General features: G+C 40.5%; 1 protein-coding gene across 2 annotated transcripts in view; it reads left to right on the plus strand.

The window, feature by feature from the left end:
- Nucleotides 1-15522, plus strand: part of mppe1 (metallophosphoesterase 1) — a 152009-nt gene that overhangs the window by 78638 nt on the left and 57849 nt on the right. For both annotated transcript variants that reach the window (XM_048175132.1, XM_048175134.1), the window contains exons 6-7: nt 15152-15220; nt 15388-15510. In XM_048175132.1, coding sequence (XP_048031089.1) covers nt 15152-15220; nt 15388-15510 — 192 coding nt within the window. The remainder of the gene's footprint in view (nt 1-15151; nt 15221-15387; nt 15511-15522) is intronic.

A 15522-nucleotide genomic window follows, 5' to 3' on the forward strand; every position in this document is an offset into this window, starting at 1 on the left:
AGGAACCATGCCAGGATACAGTCTTGGGGACAAGTAGAAGGTTTCATATGTTTGACAATCCCTGCCAAATCGGACATAGAAACTGGCTCAAACTGATGGAAAACAGTTGTTGCATGAAGACATAAGAGCTGGTTGAGCATAATCTAACAACTGAATGGACGATCTAATATCAGCAACTTTATCTATAAAAAACGTTCGGAACTTATCGCATAATTGTGCAGAGACTTAAAGCCCAGCTGACGCAGGTGGATTTATTGCTGTATTTAGCGTATTAAATAAAACTCTTGGATTACCATGATTTTTCTGGATAAAATCAGAAAAGTACTTAGTCCTTTCGGCCTTAACTAATTTCTGTCAAATAACAGCCCTTTAAAAGTTTCAAATGGCACTTGAAGTTTATCTCGCTTCGATTTCCGCTCTGCCTGTCTACCTAGGCGGCGTAAAGCATGCATCGACTTATTCAGCCAAGGTTCGGATTTCCTTTTAAAACATCTGGTCTGAAGAGAAGCAATCTGGTCTAAAATACATGACAAAGTAAAGGAAGTGAGTAATTCATCCCCACCCATATTCATATGTGAGGTCTCATTGTCCAAATTCAATCCCACCATTTCATTAAACAGAACAGAAGTCGTCAGCCATATTAGAATTCAGTTTTCGACATTTGGATGGTAATACATGTGGAATTTCTTTAGTGCAAAGAAGGGAAATATTAAAAACAACAGCCTTATGATCAGAAAACCCATTGTCAATAATTTCGAGGTCAGAAACAATCAGACCATACGAAAGAACAAGATCCAAAGTGTGACCATGTATGTGAGTTGGACTATTCACATACTGCACAAGATTATATGAATCGATAAGATTAAAAAAGTCTCTTGACAATGTCTCGGCTGGGCAACAGACGTGAATATTAAAATCCCCCAAGATCAAAATTCTATCGTACTTCAACATTAGTCCAACCAAGGAATTCAGTAAACTCTGCAATAAAGTTGTTGGTTTTTGGTGGCCGATACACCACAACACACATCACGGGAGTATGTACCTGAATTTGCATCAGCAGTACCTCAAAGCTAGTAAATATATTAGATTTCATATGTTTGCAGGCAAAGTTGTAAAACAGTGGCCAAGCCCCCACCACGACCAGTGGCACGAGGAGAAAGTCACAGTCAAGTGGCACAGTCAAAAAAGTCACACGAAAATAGTCAGTCAAGTGGCACCATCTCTGTAAAAAGGCTGAGATCATTCACTCTTAACCAAGTCTCCGTTATAAATAAACAATCCAAATGGTGCGTGGTAATAAAATCGTTTAAAATAAAAGTTTTATTCACCACGACCTTCAGTCAATCAGGGCCATTTTAGCCGAAGTCTGTTCATGCGTCATCTGTGACGTTAAACACAGCGAACGCAGATTAGCTAAGTTTACACCGCCTTGACGGAGACGAGGCAAAAATACCTGGGAGGGTGGTGAACTAACATCAGGCACCACAGGTTGAATCCAACGATCCCGGGGGCAGCAGCAACCGAAGAACGTCCCACGCCGGGGAGCAGACGGAAGGCGCCACGCTCTGCCCAAAGACGGCAGGTATATTTTCCATCTGACGGCAACGCCACCACGCTTCCCCCGTTTGCGATGTCACTTCTTCTCCGGAACAACATAGAACGACCGGCGTAGATACCCCGGTACCGAACGGAGGGGCAGACGAGTTTGGCTCACTAAAATCTTGGCTAATCCGTAACTCCACCGAGTCTCGGATTAAGAGCAACGCTTGCTTGTCATAGATCAAAAGAGTTAATATATGTTGGAAAAACGAAGAGACCGGCGCCATCTTGAGAGATTGGACACATTACCATTTATAATGTTTTTGAAAGAAGTCTCATGCTCATCAAGCCTGATTTTATTTGATCAAAAATACAGAAAAAAACAGCAATACTGTGAAATATTATTACAATTTAAAATGTTTCTATTTTTCTATTTGAATATACTTTAAAATATAATGTATTTCTGTGATGCAAGCGTCTATACATTTATATTACCTCTATGGCATTTTATATATTATATTTGTTATATTATAGAGCCTAAATGTTAATGTGCAGTTTAATACATTGCTAACACATTTTATTTCAGTATTTATTACGTATTTCAGTCGATTTCACTCATCTCGGTATAGCAATATAGTTTGGGAATAGCCATTGCAATTTACTTAATTTAAGTTGTGTGTAGTAAATGAAACCGTGCATCGATCTGCCCCATTAATTCACACTGAGACACACAAAACTTGCAGGATTCATATTTAAACAGTCTTTTTGCAGTTTAACATTCACAGACACTATATTGCCATTAGAATAAAGAACTTAAGAATAAAAAAACTTACAATTCACAATCATGTATTGCCTCAGAATAGCGCGGGATGCGTGGCCGTGGCCGAATAAGTGGATAATGAGCTGACTCAAGAACATCTGACATCTCTCTTTTCATACAGATTACACAAACAGAATACTTGTTTTTGATTTGACTTACATGATTTAAAACCTGACATTTCAACATTTCTTTACACATATGTCTCATTTTTGTGTGATTACTATTTACTAAGTTACAGTTCATTTTCTGAAGACTATCAGATTAGACTTCATTCAGAGAGAGACTGCGGCTCGCGCATCATGTTAGTTTTCTTTATTTTGCAAAAAGCACAACATTTAGTTTTTACTCTGAGTGTACACAAAGGGGAATAAAAGAAGAATGGTGTATAACTCTCAATTGTATGTAAAAAATTAATGGAGTATTTTATCACACTGATAAGAATAAAAGAAAGGTGGTATTGCTGGCATGAACACCGACTCCAGAGTGTTAAGAGCTGTCTTAATTGCAGAATCCAGTGCACTGGAACGTTTGGGCACATTGCTTGACGGGTAGGGAATACACACATCTAGTTAACATTTATAAGTAATATTTGGCTGAAATTTAAGGATGTTTAACAGACCAGTGTGTTTAAACAGCTTTAAAAAGTAATATCAAAAAGATATAGTTTCTGCCTGTTGTTGATTAATACCAGTGGTGATTTTCTACTACGTTTTACGTTGATGATGTACATGTCGTTGGAATTTGAGTAATCTCTGTCCCAATGTTTAGTGAGGGTTCCTACCACTGGCCTTATTCCTGTACACAATATACTTATTCACAAGCTCGAGATGATTGAGACGCACCCTAAGTGTGCCAGATAAGATAGACATACAAAATATGCAGAGTGGTGGGTCCCCAGGATCAAGATCGAAAACCACTGTTCTACTGGACCACTCATTCCACTAATCTTAATCTTCTTATTGAACTGCTCTGCTTTTAGTGCAAGTAGACAATGATTTTAATTAGTAAGATCTCTTAAGGACTTCCATAAGATTAGATCTTGATAAGATATTGATAAGATCCTTCCAGAAAACAGTTTTGAATTTTGATCATATGTAAATTTAAAACATTTTGTGTAATTTTAATCTGTGTTTTTCTATTTTATTTTGTTTGGTTTTATTTTATTGTATTTATACAACTCCTGTGTAACTGGACACAAAGTATTTTCGACGCTTCATAACATTAAGGTTGAACCACTGTAGTCACATGAACTTTTTAGAATATGTTTTAGTACCTTTTTGGGTGTTTGAAAGTGTAAATTAACTTGCTGTCGATGCAGGCCTCACTGAGCATCAGATTTTATCAAAAAATATCTTAATTTGTATTCTGAAGATAAACGAAAGTCTTACGGGTGTGAAATGACATGAGGGTGAGTAATTAATGACAGAATTTTCATTTTTGGGTGAATTAACCTTTTTAGGCCCTTTCACACTGAACGCGAAAATTTGGCGCGATGACTCTCTAGAATCGAAACAATTGATCCCTAAGGGGCTATTCCAGGGGTGTCCAGACTCGGTCCTGGAGGGCCACTGTCCTGCAGAGTTTTGCTGCAACCAGCTCCAAAACACCTGCATGTAAGTTTCTAGTATACCTAGAAAATGAATGCGCCAAATGATTGAAGACTATCTTCTTAAACACAATATATTGTATGAGTTTCAATCTGGTTTTAGAAAAAAACACTCCATTGAAACAACAATTTTATTTTTAACAGATTATATAAGGAAATAAATGGATAAAGGGAAGTTAAGTGGGATGCTACTGTTAGATCTGCAAAACGCTTTTGATACCATTGATCACAGTATTTTGCACTTAAAAGTTAAAGCGATGGGTTTTAGTAATATGGCCTGCAAATGGATTAAATCTTACCTTGAAAAAAGGTGTCATATAGTAGATTTAAATGGGGTGTTTTCGGATTGTTTGAATATTTCATATGGGGTTCCACAAGGGAGTGTATTAGGTCCTTTACTTTTTTTATTATATATTAATGATTTAAATTTGGCTTGTTCAAATAAGCTTTTATTATATGCAGACGATGCAGCATTAATTGTCTCTCACGAGAGGAAGGATGTTATTGAATATGAATTAAGTAGAGAGATTGAAGGGGTCTCTAAGTGGTTTTGCCATAACAAACTGTCTTTACATTTGGGGAAAACTGAAGCTATATTATTTGGCTCAGCTGTTAAATTGAAAAAATGTTTTAGATTTGAGGTAACGGTTGGAGATCAAATTATTACATCTAAACGAGAAGTAAAATACTTGGGTTGTGTTTTGGATTGTAATCTGACAGGAGAAAAGATTTTTAGCAAGACAGGCAGGTTTTTTAGATATGGAAACTGTTGGCTTGTGCACTAGTGCAGACACACTTTGATTATGCTGCAATTTTTTGGTATAGCGGTATTTCAAAGAAATTAAAAAATAAATTGCAGACTGCTCAAAATAAGTTGTGTAGGATTATTTTGAAAGTACACCCACAGATGCATTTCCTAGAAGAACATTATAGGAAAATTAGTTTTTTAAAAGTAGAAAAAAGGATAATTTTTTTAAAACTAGTAATGGTGTTTAAGATATTAAAGAAAATGGTTCCAAAGTATCTTTTAAAATATTATGTATTTGTAAGAGAGGTTCACTGTCATTCTACAAGGGCGAGTAAAAATGATATATATCCTTGTAGGTTTAAGAGTGAAATGGGAAAAAAATTATTTTCTATTTACTAGTTCTGTTGCTTGGAATAAATTACCTAGATGTATCCAAGAGATACAAGATGAGAGTATTTTTTTAAAAAGGAAGTAAAAAAAAATGGTTGTTTTATCATTGATGTTTGAATTTGAAGTTGATAAATGATTTGTTCGTCCATTTTTTTTTTTTTTAAGATATCGAGGACCACAATGGAAATAAGCCTAAGGATTTTTTTGTGTATTTTATCCTCAAACATTTTGAAATGTGTATGAACTAGTCTGTTTTGGGATTTTTTTGTATTATGTTTTAAATTTTGTTAAATAAATCAAATCAAAAAACCTAGTTAGACCTTCATTAGCTGGTTCAGGTGTGTTTAATTAGGGTTGGAGCTAAACTCTGCTGGACAGTGGCCCTCCAGGACTGAGTTTGGGCACCCCTGGGCTATTCACACTGGCCGCGAACATTCGTGTGCGTGAAAAAGCAAGGTTTTTTTTCGACCTTTGTGTCTATTTTTTTCCCCCATCACTCTACAATGAAACAGGCCATCCAATTAGATTTGTGCCATCACATGCCTGGAGCAGCTGCTGTTGCACAGAAGGGCAAGAGTGGTGGTGCTGTTTCGAAAACTAGTGTAAACAAACACAGAAGAAGAGTATCCCAGAGTAGAGAGTTGATGCTGAGTTCTTGTTATCACTGGTATCATGTTCTTTATGCAGACAAATCATGATAAAGCAGGTGTAGCGTTCAAACCATTAAAACATAAGTATGCCTATTATCAAATTAAAATCCACTTTAGATCACAATCTGAAGTTATTAAAAGCACTTGATGGTTTAAAGTGGGTTTTGAGCAAAGACATTAATAATCACACAAAGCTTGTTGCTAATTATACCTTTAATTATATTTTAAGATTCTTCTATTCTTGTAAGCATTATAGTTGCTATAGTTTGTGTTTCTGATGTAGTACCAAATTTTATTTATCTTAATTTAACTCTGTATATTATGCAGTGAACGGTGTTAAAGCCATATATGAGATACATACATAAAGAAAATGTACTGTTGGTCGACGCCAATGACCAACAATCCATTTTTGTTGGTGTGAATTAGCAGAAGGTGATCAGTCATTTTGTGCGCAGTGTGAAAGGTCTGTTCGTCTGCGTTTTGCCTTGCTTTTTTTCATTGCGCTCATCTTTTTTATGAAAGAAGGCCAGTATCACTGATACTATACTGCTACTGATGTCTCTATGAAGTTGATTTTTTAAAAACATTATTAGTCACTCAACATTAAAGTATAACAGAAAGCCATCAATTTCAACATTTTGTAGGCTTTAAAAAAAAAAAAAAAAATTTTTAATTTAAGTGACCTTAAACAATCTTCACATAAACCCATTATAATAAATTCTGTGGCTTTCCTGTCTAACAGGTAGGAGATATACAAAATTTGATTAAAGTTATTAAACACTTTACAGTCTTCACTGTATAACTTATAAATGAAACATATATTAATCCTTACAGCTACAATTTTCTCTGTTACCTTTGTTCTTTGATTAACATTAATGACAGACATCACAGCAACTGTTTATTAGGCTGCTGTGACTTTAAGACCTTCCGCTGCCAAACATGACGCAGATCTGATCATGAACTCTTTAAGTTCATTTAAGATGTTATCTAACTCATTTAATCCTGCTCTTATGAGGATACACAACAAAACAGGCATTTTGGCATATTTTTTTGTTATTGTGTAGCGTCTACACAGGATCAGATTATCAAACCAACATTAAATTTTAAGAAAGCTTTTAACCTCTTGAACTTCTTATGTAAATCTCACATTGGCTCTGGCCTGGCTGACGTTTACAGCTCACTTGACACTAGTGTTGTTTTTGGAGGCCTGTTTTAATTTTAGTTTTAGTCTAGTCTTTGTGTCAAGCTGTCATTTTAGTTTTTATTAGTTTTAGTCACGTTCATACTCTTTTTAGTCTAGTCAAGTTTCAGTCAACTAAAAGTCTAAGCATTTTAGTCTTATTTTAGTCAGATTTATCCATGACTATTTTAGTCTAGTTTTAGTTGACAAAAACTGATGACATTTAGTCTAATTTTAGTCAATGAAAATTTTATTTTAGTCTCTTTTTATAATGCAACCCAGTCAATATAGTATAGTACCTAGTAGTATAGACGAAACTAAACCCATTTTAAACAAGGTTATCTTATTATATTGTTTCCTGCATTATATAGATAATACCTTATAATGCCTTGATGTCTCTTATCCCTTTTAGACCCGAAGGCTTTTTTAGAGTTTTTTTTTTTTCCTTGAGCGACAAACACAAAAGTAAAGACTCATAACTCCAAAACTGTAGCAAGGAGAGTCAAAAGATAGGTATCATTTGAAAGAACATTTTTAAATGTTTTAGAAAATATAAATTACATTACATTTGGACATTTTCATGCTGAAAAACTGCTAATAAAAGACTAATATATATATATATATATTTCATTTTATAATTTTTCATTTTTTTTATTTGACATGGAATAACTCAGGAAGGCAATAAGATCAGAGAAATTCTTTTTTGGTGATGCTCTACAACATGTGAGCTGCATCTTTTTCAAATTTTATGGTGATAAAATGTTATTCATTTTTTTGCAGCTAGATGGCGCCTACGGGCGGTAAACTCCGGTTTAGAGGCACTTCTTCTCAGCACTCATTAGGAGTTTTTCAAAATGGTTAGATTTAGTTAAAAAGCTGAGTTTCTAAGATTTAAGATGATACCTATTTTGTGTTATTCCACGTTGGAAAACGAACACGGATGGGTCCGGGAACATTGGATACACAATGCATCGAGGAAAGATGAGAGACATGTTTTTAGCCAAGTATGTTAAATCATTGCATGAGTAATATCTTGTGATCAATGCAATATATTATGTTGATTTTGGATTAATTTTAATTGTAAGAATCTGCTTTAAATAATGATGTGCATTTTCTATGATCTGTGCATTTTTCATTAAGTTATGAGCATAATCTACATATTTACCTACATATCGGTCCCTTTCTCTATGTCAGAGGAAGTGACGTCGACTGCGTCTGCGCAGTGCGACCTGATGCAGCCCCTGAAGTGAGACACAGGAAACAGAAATAATGGAAAATAATAATACTAACGCGACTAAAATAACGTTATAACATTTCGTCTTGTCTCATTTTGGTTAATGAAAATGAAGGGATATTTTAGCATAGTTTTTATTTTGTAAACCACATTTAGTCTCGTTTTTATTCGTCAACAATATTGCATTATACATTTAATTATTGTCATTGTCACATTACCAGAATTTACGTTGCGTCTTGTCTCGTTTTCGTCACGTGATAAAGGTTCGTTGACAATGATATTTAGTCATAATTTTCGTTGATGAAAGCAACACTACTTGACACATTTGTTGCCCTGCATCGATGGTCAACAGGCAATGACAACGGGCTTCTTATGACAACGGGCGGTGCACATATGCATGCGCCGAACGCGTCTTTCCCATGGACAAAGGAATTTCTCTGAAAGGCTCGTCCATCACACAGATACCAAATAGCGTATACTTCCTATAATTTGAGGTAGACTTTCATAAAAATATACGAGTGTTCCCCAGGGATCGGGTCCCGCTGCTGCTGAGGCACAGCGGCGGCTTCATTCCTGGGGTTCACAGATGGATCTGGTGGAGGGGTTAGAGACGGGCCCAGCCCTATCTCGGCCCTCACCCGCCAGACCCAGTGTCTCTCCTTTGGTTGCGGAAGCACGCGCTGCGGTTTCTTCCCCAGAGGAGAGGCACCAGCGCTTCACCTGTCTAGCTCTGAGGAGTTGGATGTGGTGAGCGTTGAAGCTGGAGAGGAGGACTCGCCATCCTCATCTCCAGCGTATGAGGAGCTGCTGGAGGTTGTGACTAGGGCAGTGGCAAAACTTAATATCGAATGGCCAGCAGAAAAAAGCGAGGCGCGTCACAAAAGCAAACTGGATGAGCGCTTTCTCCCTGCCGGTCACAGCCTCAGCGTCGGGGATTACCATTCTTTCCCGACCTCCACACCGAGGTGACGATGTCGTGGAAAAAGCCAGCACAATATCGTGTATATAACCCTCAAACATCGATATATTCCAATATATTGGGGCTTAAACAACATGGCTATGGGACGATGCCTCGGGTCGAAGAGACACTCGCGAGCTATCTCTCGCCCGAGTCCGCGTCGTCCCTAAAATCCCCGACGCTGCCCACCAGACCGCTAAGAACAACATCAGCTCTGGTGGGCAAAGCATATGCCTCAGCAGGTCAGGCCGCAGCGTGTTTACACACAATGTCTGTTCTCCAAGCATATCAGGCTGACCTGCTGGGGGAGATCGATGAGAGCGGTGAGGCTAGCTTTGAAGTAATTCAGGAACTTCGTAAAGCCACTGATCTATCTATCACTGATCTATGCCACCAAGGAGACGGCAAAAACAATCGGTCGCTCTATGGCAGCCCTGGTGGCAACGGAGAGGCATTTATGGCAAAATCTATCAGACATAAGAGAAAGAGATAAGAGCGTCTTATTGGATGCGCCGCTGTCTCCCCTGGGCCTCTTCGGCGACTCTGTCACTTCGGTCGTCGAGAGGTTCCAGGAGGCAAAAAAGCAGTCAGCGGCCTTCCAGAAGTTCCTCCCTCGCCGCTCTCTCCCATCCGAGGCTGCTGAGTGGGAGCAGCCTCGGGCGTCTAGCAGCTCCTCATCCGCGCAGAGAGTGCAACAAAAACAGAGTGTTGCTGCCCGTGCTCCCCCGCAAAGAGCTTGGGGACCAGGTCGGGCAACACAGTCGAAGCCTTCCCGGGGTAGAACAGATCTGAGGACTGTTATTATCGCCAGGAAGGCTTCGAAGAAGTCCTGACGCCAGTGGCCCAGGACTTCCGAGGGTAGCCCCTCCGGAGGGGGTCCTGTATTAAAATCTATAAAATTAACTCCCCTCCGGCACCCTCAAGGGGCCGTTCTGCCAACCCTGCCACCTCGTGTGCTTCAGGGCGCAGCGGTCCCCACCGACCCTCTGAGGGGGGGTCGGCTGCTCCCTGCCGGTACGCCGCTTCAGGGCGCCGAGCCAAGTGCTCAAAAAACACCAGAGGCCAGTCTCGAGAGACTGGTTCCCTTAGTGAAATTTCTGGAGGAATGGAAACGTCTTCCCAACATTTCTCAATGGGTACTGCGTATGATAGAAAAGGGTTACAAAATACAATTCGGGTTTCGCCCGCCCCGGTTCAATGGGGTCCTCCCTACAGTGGTGGGCCCCCAGCAGTCTCTGGTTATGGAACAAGAAGTTATGACACTTTTGCAAAAAGGAGCTATAGAAAGGGTTCCTCCTCCCAGCAAACAGTCAGGGTTTTACAGCCGTTACTTCATTGTTCCGAAGAAGGATGGAGGGTTGCGTCCCATAATAGATTTACGTATGTTAAATCGTTCAGTACAAAAACTCAAGTTCAAGATGCTAACACTCAAACAGATCACCACTCAGATCAGGTCCGAGGACTGGTTTGTGACAATAGATCTGAAAGACGCTTACTTTCATGTGTCAATCCATCCTTCACATTGGAAGTACCTCAGGTTTGCTTTCGGGGGCGAAGCTTACCAATACAAGGTTCTTCCTTTTGGCCTATCCCTTTCACCCCGCACCTTCACGAAGTGCGTGGATGCAGCCCTGGCTCCTCTGAGACTCCAGGGCATCCGCATACTGAATTATATAGACGATTGGTTGATTTTAGCTCAATCAGAGCAACAGGCAGTTCTACATCGAGATGTAGTTCTGTCACACATGAGAAGGTTAGGGTTGAGACTCAATGCCAAGAAGAGTGTGCTTCTACCAGCTCAGACTACCAACTATCTAGGGGTAGTTTGGGATTCTACTACGATGCAGGCACGTCTGTCTCCTGCTCGGGTGAATTCCATTCTCTCAACCGTGAAAGGGGTGAAATTAGGCCAGTCACTCACTGTAAAACAGTTTCAGAGACTGTTGGGTCTGATGGCAGCAGCGTCCAACGTGATACCTTTTGGCCTGCTGCACATGAGACCCTTACAGTGGTGGCTCAGGACCAGGGGGTTTTCTCCGAGGGGAAATCCTCTCCGCATGATCAAAGTCACGCGGCGATGCCTTCGTGCTTTATCCATGTGGAGGAAGCCCTAGTTCCTGTCCCAGGGTCCTGTGTTGGGAGCTCCTTGTCGTCGCGTAATGCTAACGACGGACGCATCTCTCACAGGCTGGGGGGCGATCATGAGTGGTCGCTCGGCTCAGGGTCTTTGGGAGGACCATCATCGTTCTTGGCACATAAATCGGCTGGAAATGATGGCAGTATTTCGAGCACTCAAGTACTTCCTCCCAGACCTGAGGGGCCACCACGTGCTGGTCCGTACAGACAACATGTCGGTGGTCTCATATATTAACCATCAGGGGGGTCTGAGGTCTCGTCAGTTGTACAAACTAGTCCTTTGGATCCTCCTGTGGTCCCAGGGGAAGCTCCTCTCCCTGAGAGCAGCTTACATCCCGGGGCGTCAAATGTGGGGGCAGACATCCTGTCGAGGCAGGGGCCGAGGCCCGGGGAATGGAGACTCCACCCCGAGGCGGTGGAGTTGATATGGAAGGAATTCGGTCGCGCAGAAGTCGACTTATTTGCCTCGAAAGAGACGTCTCACTGCCCGCTGTGGTACTCACTAACTCATCCATCCCCTCTGGGGTTGGATGCCATGGTACAGACGTGGCCGAGGCTGCGTCTGTACGCCTTCCCCCGATTGCTCTGCTCCCCGGAGTTCTGGAAAGGGTTCGGCGGGATGGGGCCCGTCTCATATTGGTAGCCCCGTTCTGGCCAACCCGAGTATGGTTCACGGACTTGGTGTCCCTTCTAGACGGCTCCCCCATGGAGATTCCAATCAGGCAGGACCTTCTGTCTCAAGCGGGCGGCACAATAATTCATCCCCGTCCGGAGTTATGGAAACTGTGGGCTTGGCCTCTGAGGGGGCCGAGCTCATAGAATCTGGTTTCCCAACTGAGGTTGTGGAGACCATACTCCACTCCAGAGCTCCGTCCACGAGAAAACTATATGCATACAAGTGGAAGCTGTTCGCTACTTGGTGTAGCCAGTCTCAAGTGGACCCGTTCCACTCCTCTATCAGTCACGTACTGCAATTTCTCCAAGAAAAATTCTCGGATGGCCTAACTCCTCCTACATTAAAGGTCTATATAGCAGCAATCTCCACTTATCACGCTCCTTTGGAGGGTGTTTCTGTGGGAAGAAACCCACTAGTCATACGTTTTCTCCGTGGCACCCAGAGGCTGAGGCCGGTTGTACGTACAAAAACTCCATCCTGGGACTTAGCTATTGTACTCGAAGGGCTGTCTGCGGCTCCCTTTGAACCTTTGGAGGAAGTACATGAGAAATTCCTCACGCTAAAAACCGTATTTTTGCTGGCTATTACATCTCTTAAAAGAATTGGGGATCTTCAGGCACTTTCAGTTGCTCCTTCATGCTTGGACTTTGCGCCGGGAATGGTCAAAGCTTTCTTGCATCCTAGACCTGGGTACATACCCAAGGTCCCTACTCATGTCCCAGGGCCTATTGTACTGCAGGCCTTCTGTCCTCCACCTTTCACAAATGAGGATCAGGAAAAACTAAATCTGCTCTGCCCAGTGAGGGCTTTAGACACCTACGTCCACAGAGCTGCCCTGTGGCGAAAAACAGAACAACTGTTTATATGTTACGGGTCCCCTAACAAGGGAGCTCCCGCGTCTAAGCAGAGAATGAGCAAGTGGGTGGTCGAGGCCATCTCTCTTGCTTATAAGTCCTCCGGACAGCCCTCACCTTTGGCCGTCCGGGCACATTCTACCAGGGGTATGGCTGCCTCAAAGGCTCTGATTTCGGGGGTTCCCCTCAATGATATCTGTGATGCTGCTGGGTGGTCATCTCATCATACTTTCGTTAGGTTCTACAACCTTGACTTGGGCTCCACTCCAGGGTCCTCAGTACTATCATCCTGAAAGGTGATTCAGACAGTCATTTGGTCTTATGGCCTAGTTGGGATAGCGTTCCCAAAGCGACTACGCAGCGTCGATGTTCCCATGAAAGGGAACGTCTCGGGTTACGTTTGTAACCCTGGTTCCCTGAATAAGGGAACGAGACGCTGCGTAGCTTAGCCATACTCCCTGCACGCCTGTGAGCGCTTGCTTCATCCGTATCAGAAGCTAGCGTTCTTTGTTCTCAGGGGTGCTTTATAGTTTCCTGGTCCGTGACGTCCCGTTACACTATTGGTTCGATTACACAAGTGCTTCAAGACGTAATCACGCAGAGGCGTTCCCAAAGCGACTACGCAGCGTCTCGTTCCCTTATTCAGGGAACCAGGGTTACAAACGTAACCCGAGACGTTTTCGAGGTTCGAAAACACCGGCATAGTGTAAACAACAGACATAACTGTAGCAAAACTTAAGCATTTTAAAACGAAAAACGCTCTAGTGGGGCCTCAGTATAAACGGACCAAAATGGAGACTTTTGAAAATGATGGCATGACTGCCCACGTTTGCTCTATGTATCCTTGTCGACCATGTAAACAATAACATGGAGACTGAACAGCAGTATTTGCTCGCTTGGTTGTAATTTTTAGCAGCCATTGTGTAGTTAAACTCAGCATTTTTTTAATACTGCAGCTGCCTACATGCTTTAGTGTAGACGGAGATCGTTTCTGAAATGCTGTGGAAACACCAGTGTAGACGAGGAACATTTTCACTTTAAAACGCCGTTTTAAAACAAAAACGCACTAGTGTAAACGGGGCCTCAGCCAATCAGATTTGAGTACTAGAACTAACTGTTATGTATGTTGTATCAGTTTCTTTATAAAGTGTGGTTTGAGTAATAAACACTTATGTGAGGAACTAAAGGTTTATATGTAATACAGCACATTCTCATATAACCAGATACAACTCTGAAGCACCTGCAGCCCAATTTGATTTATTTACTTTGACATGTTTAGAGTAATGAAAATTTGTTCTGTGATGTATTTTTGTACTGCAGTATTACCATATTGTAATTTGTACAAGTGTTATGTGATTAAAATTAATTTTGCAGGCTAAAACAGCATGTAAGCATAGTGTACCAATCAACATCTGCTTGTTTTTGTACACCAGAAGCACTATTATCAGAAGCTGTGCATCCTTTAGAGATGATGATATAATTATTAAAGTGATTACTTGACTATAGTTTCAGTTTTACAAAACTTAGCTCATTAGAGTTTAAATACAACAGTCCACACAAATAAGGTTAAAAGGTTAGAAGGCCACACATATATTATAGAAATACAAACCCTGAATACAAACTATAAATACAAACTTTTTATGACCACGCTCCTATGGCTAATTGTGTTCAGTTTTCCTCAATCAATTAAACGAATTAGTGGATATGTTTAAAATTTAAACCACATTTCAAACATACTGAACGCATATAGCAATGATGGATAATACAGAACCACCAAAGATAAAGACCAAGAAAGGCAAACTACACTTAAAATACCTTTGTGATAACCTTGTGATGACCTTTTTAAAAGGTCAATGTCATTGTAATATTCCACTATATTTACTTGGTTGTGACACGGATTGACAACAGCAGCCATGCTTTGGATCATTTTTGAGTTTCTCTTAGGGATTCAGAAGTACTTGTGAGGACTGAAGCTGTACTAGGTTTAGGAGCTACTTTCAGCTTTAAATTGCTTTGTGAATTACTATTTAAAGAAAAATGTACAAGTCCTAAAATTAAGAGCGACACACCCCTAATTATTAAGAGTTGCTCTTAAATTTCCACGTTAGGATTAACTTTTAGCCTTACAATTTTTTTTGTGAATACGACTTCATATTTAAAAAAAAAAAAAGATACATTTCAATTGTGGACCCCAATGATTGCTGCATATGGCTATATTTATTATTATTATTATATTAGTGCTGTTTTTTTCTTCTAATTCAAATATCTTTCTTTCTTTAAAGTTTATTTTTGTGATGCACATTTTGACTGATTCTATTGTGGTTGTTGTTGTGTACATTTAACTCTTTGTACTCTGTTAGGGTGCACAGCATGATGGCCAGTGCAAGCACACAGAGAATTTTGCCCCAACAGCACCTATTCTACTACAGGTGAGATTGTGTGTTTTTCTGTATATATCATGATAACTAAAATCATTTTATTGTTCACATGTAGTTGTAGTAAGGTGTAATATTTTATGGTATTTCTAATGAATGCATTTCTTTAGAAATTGCAGTATTATTTTCTTCACTGTAATAATGGTATTGATGTTTCCTAGCATTACCCTCTGTATAGAGAGAGTGATGCCATGTGTACAGATGTAGACGCAGCCCCTCTGGATGAACGGTACCAGCTGTTTCGGGAGCGCTATGATGTTATATCTAAGAGTGCCTCCAAAAAGGTATAAAAAAGA

This window comes from Megalobrama amblycephala, linkage group LG22 (assembly GCF_018812025.1).
Source record: "Megalobrama amblycephala isolate DHTTF-2021 linkage group LG22, ASM1881202v1, whole genome shotgun sequence".
NCBI lineage: Eukaryota > Metazoa > Chordata > Actinopteri > Cypriniformes > Xenocyprididae > Megalobrama > Megalobrama amblycephala.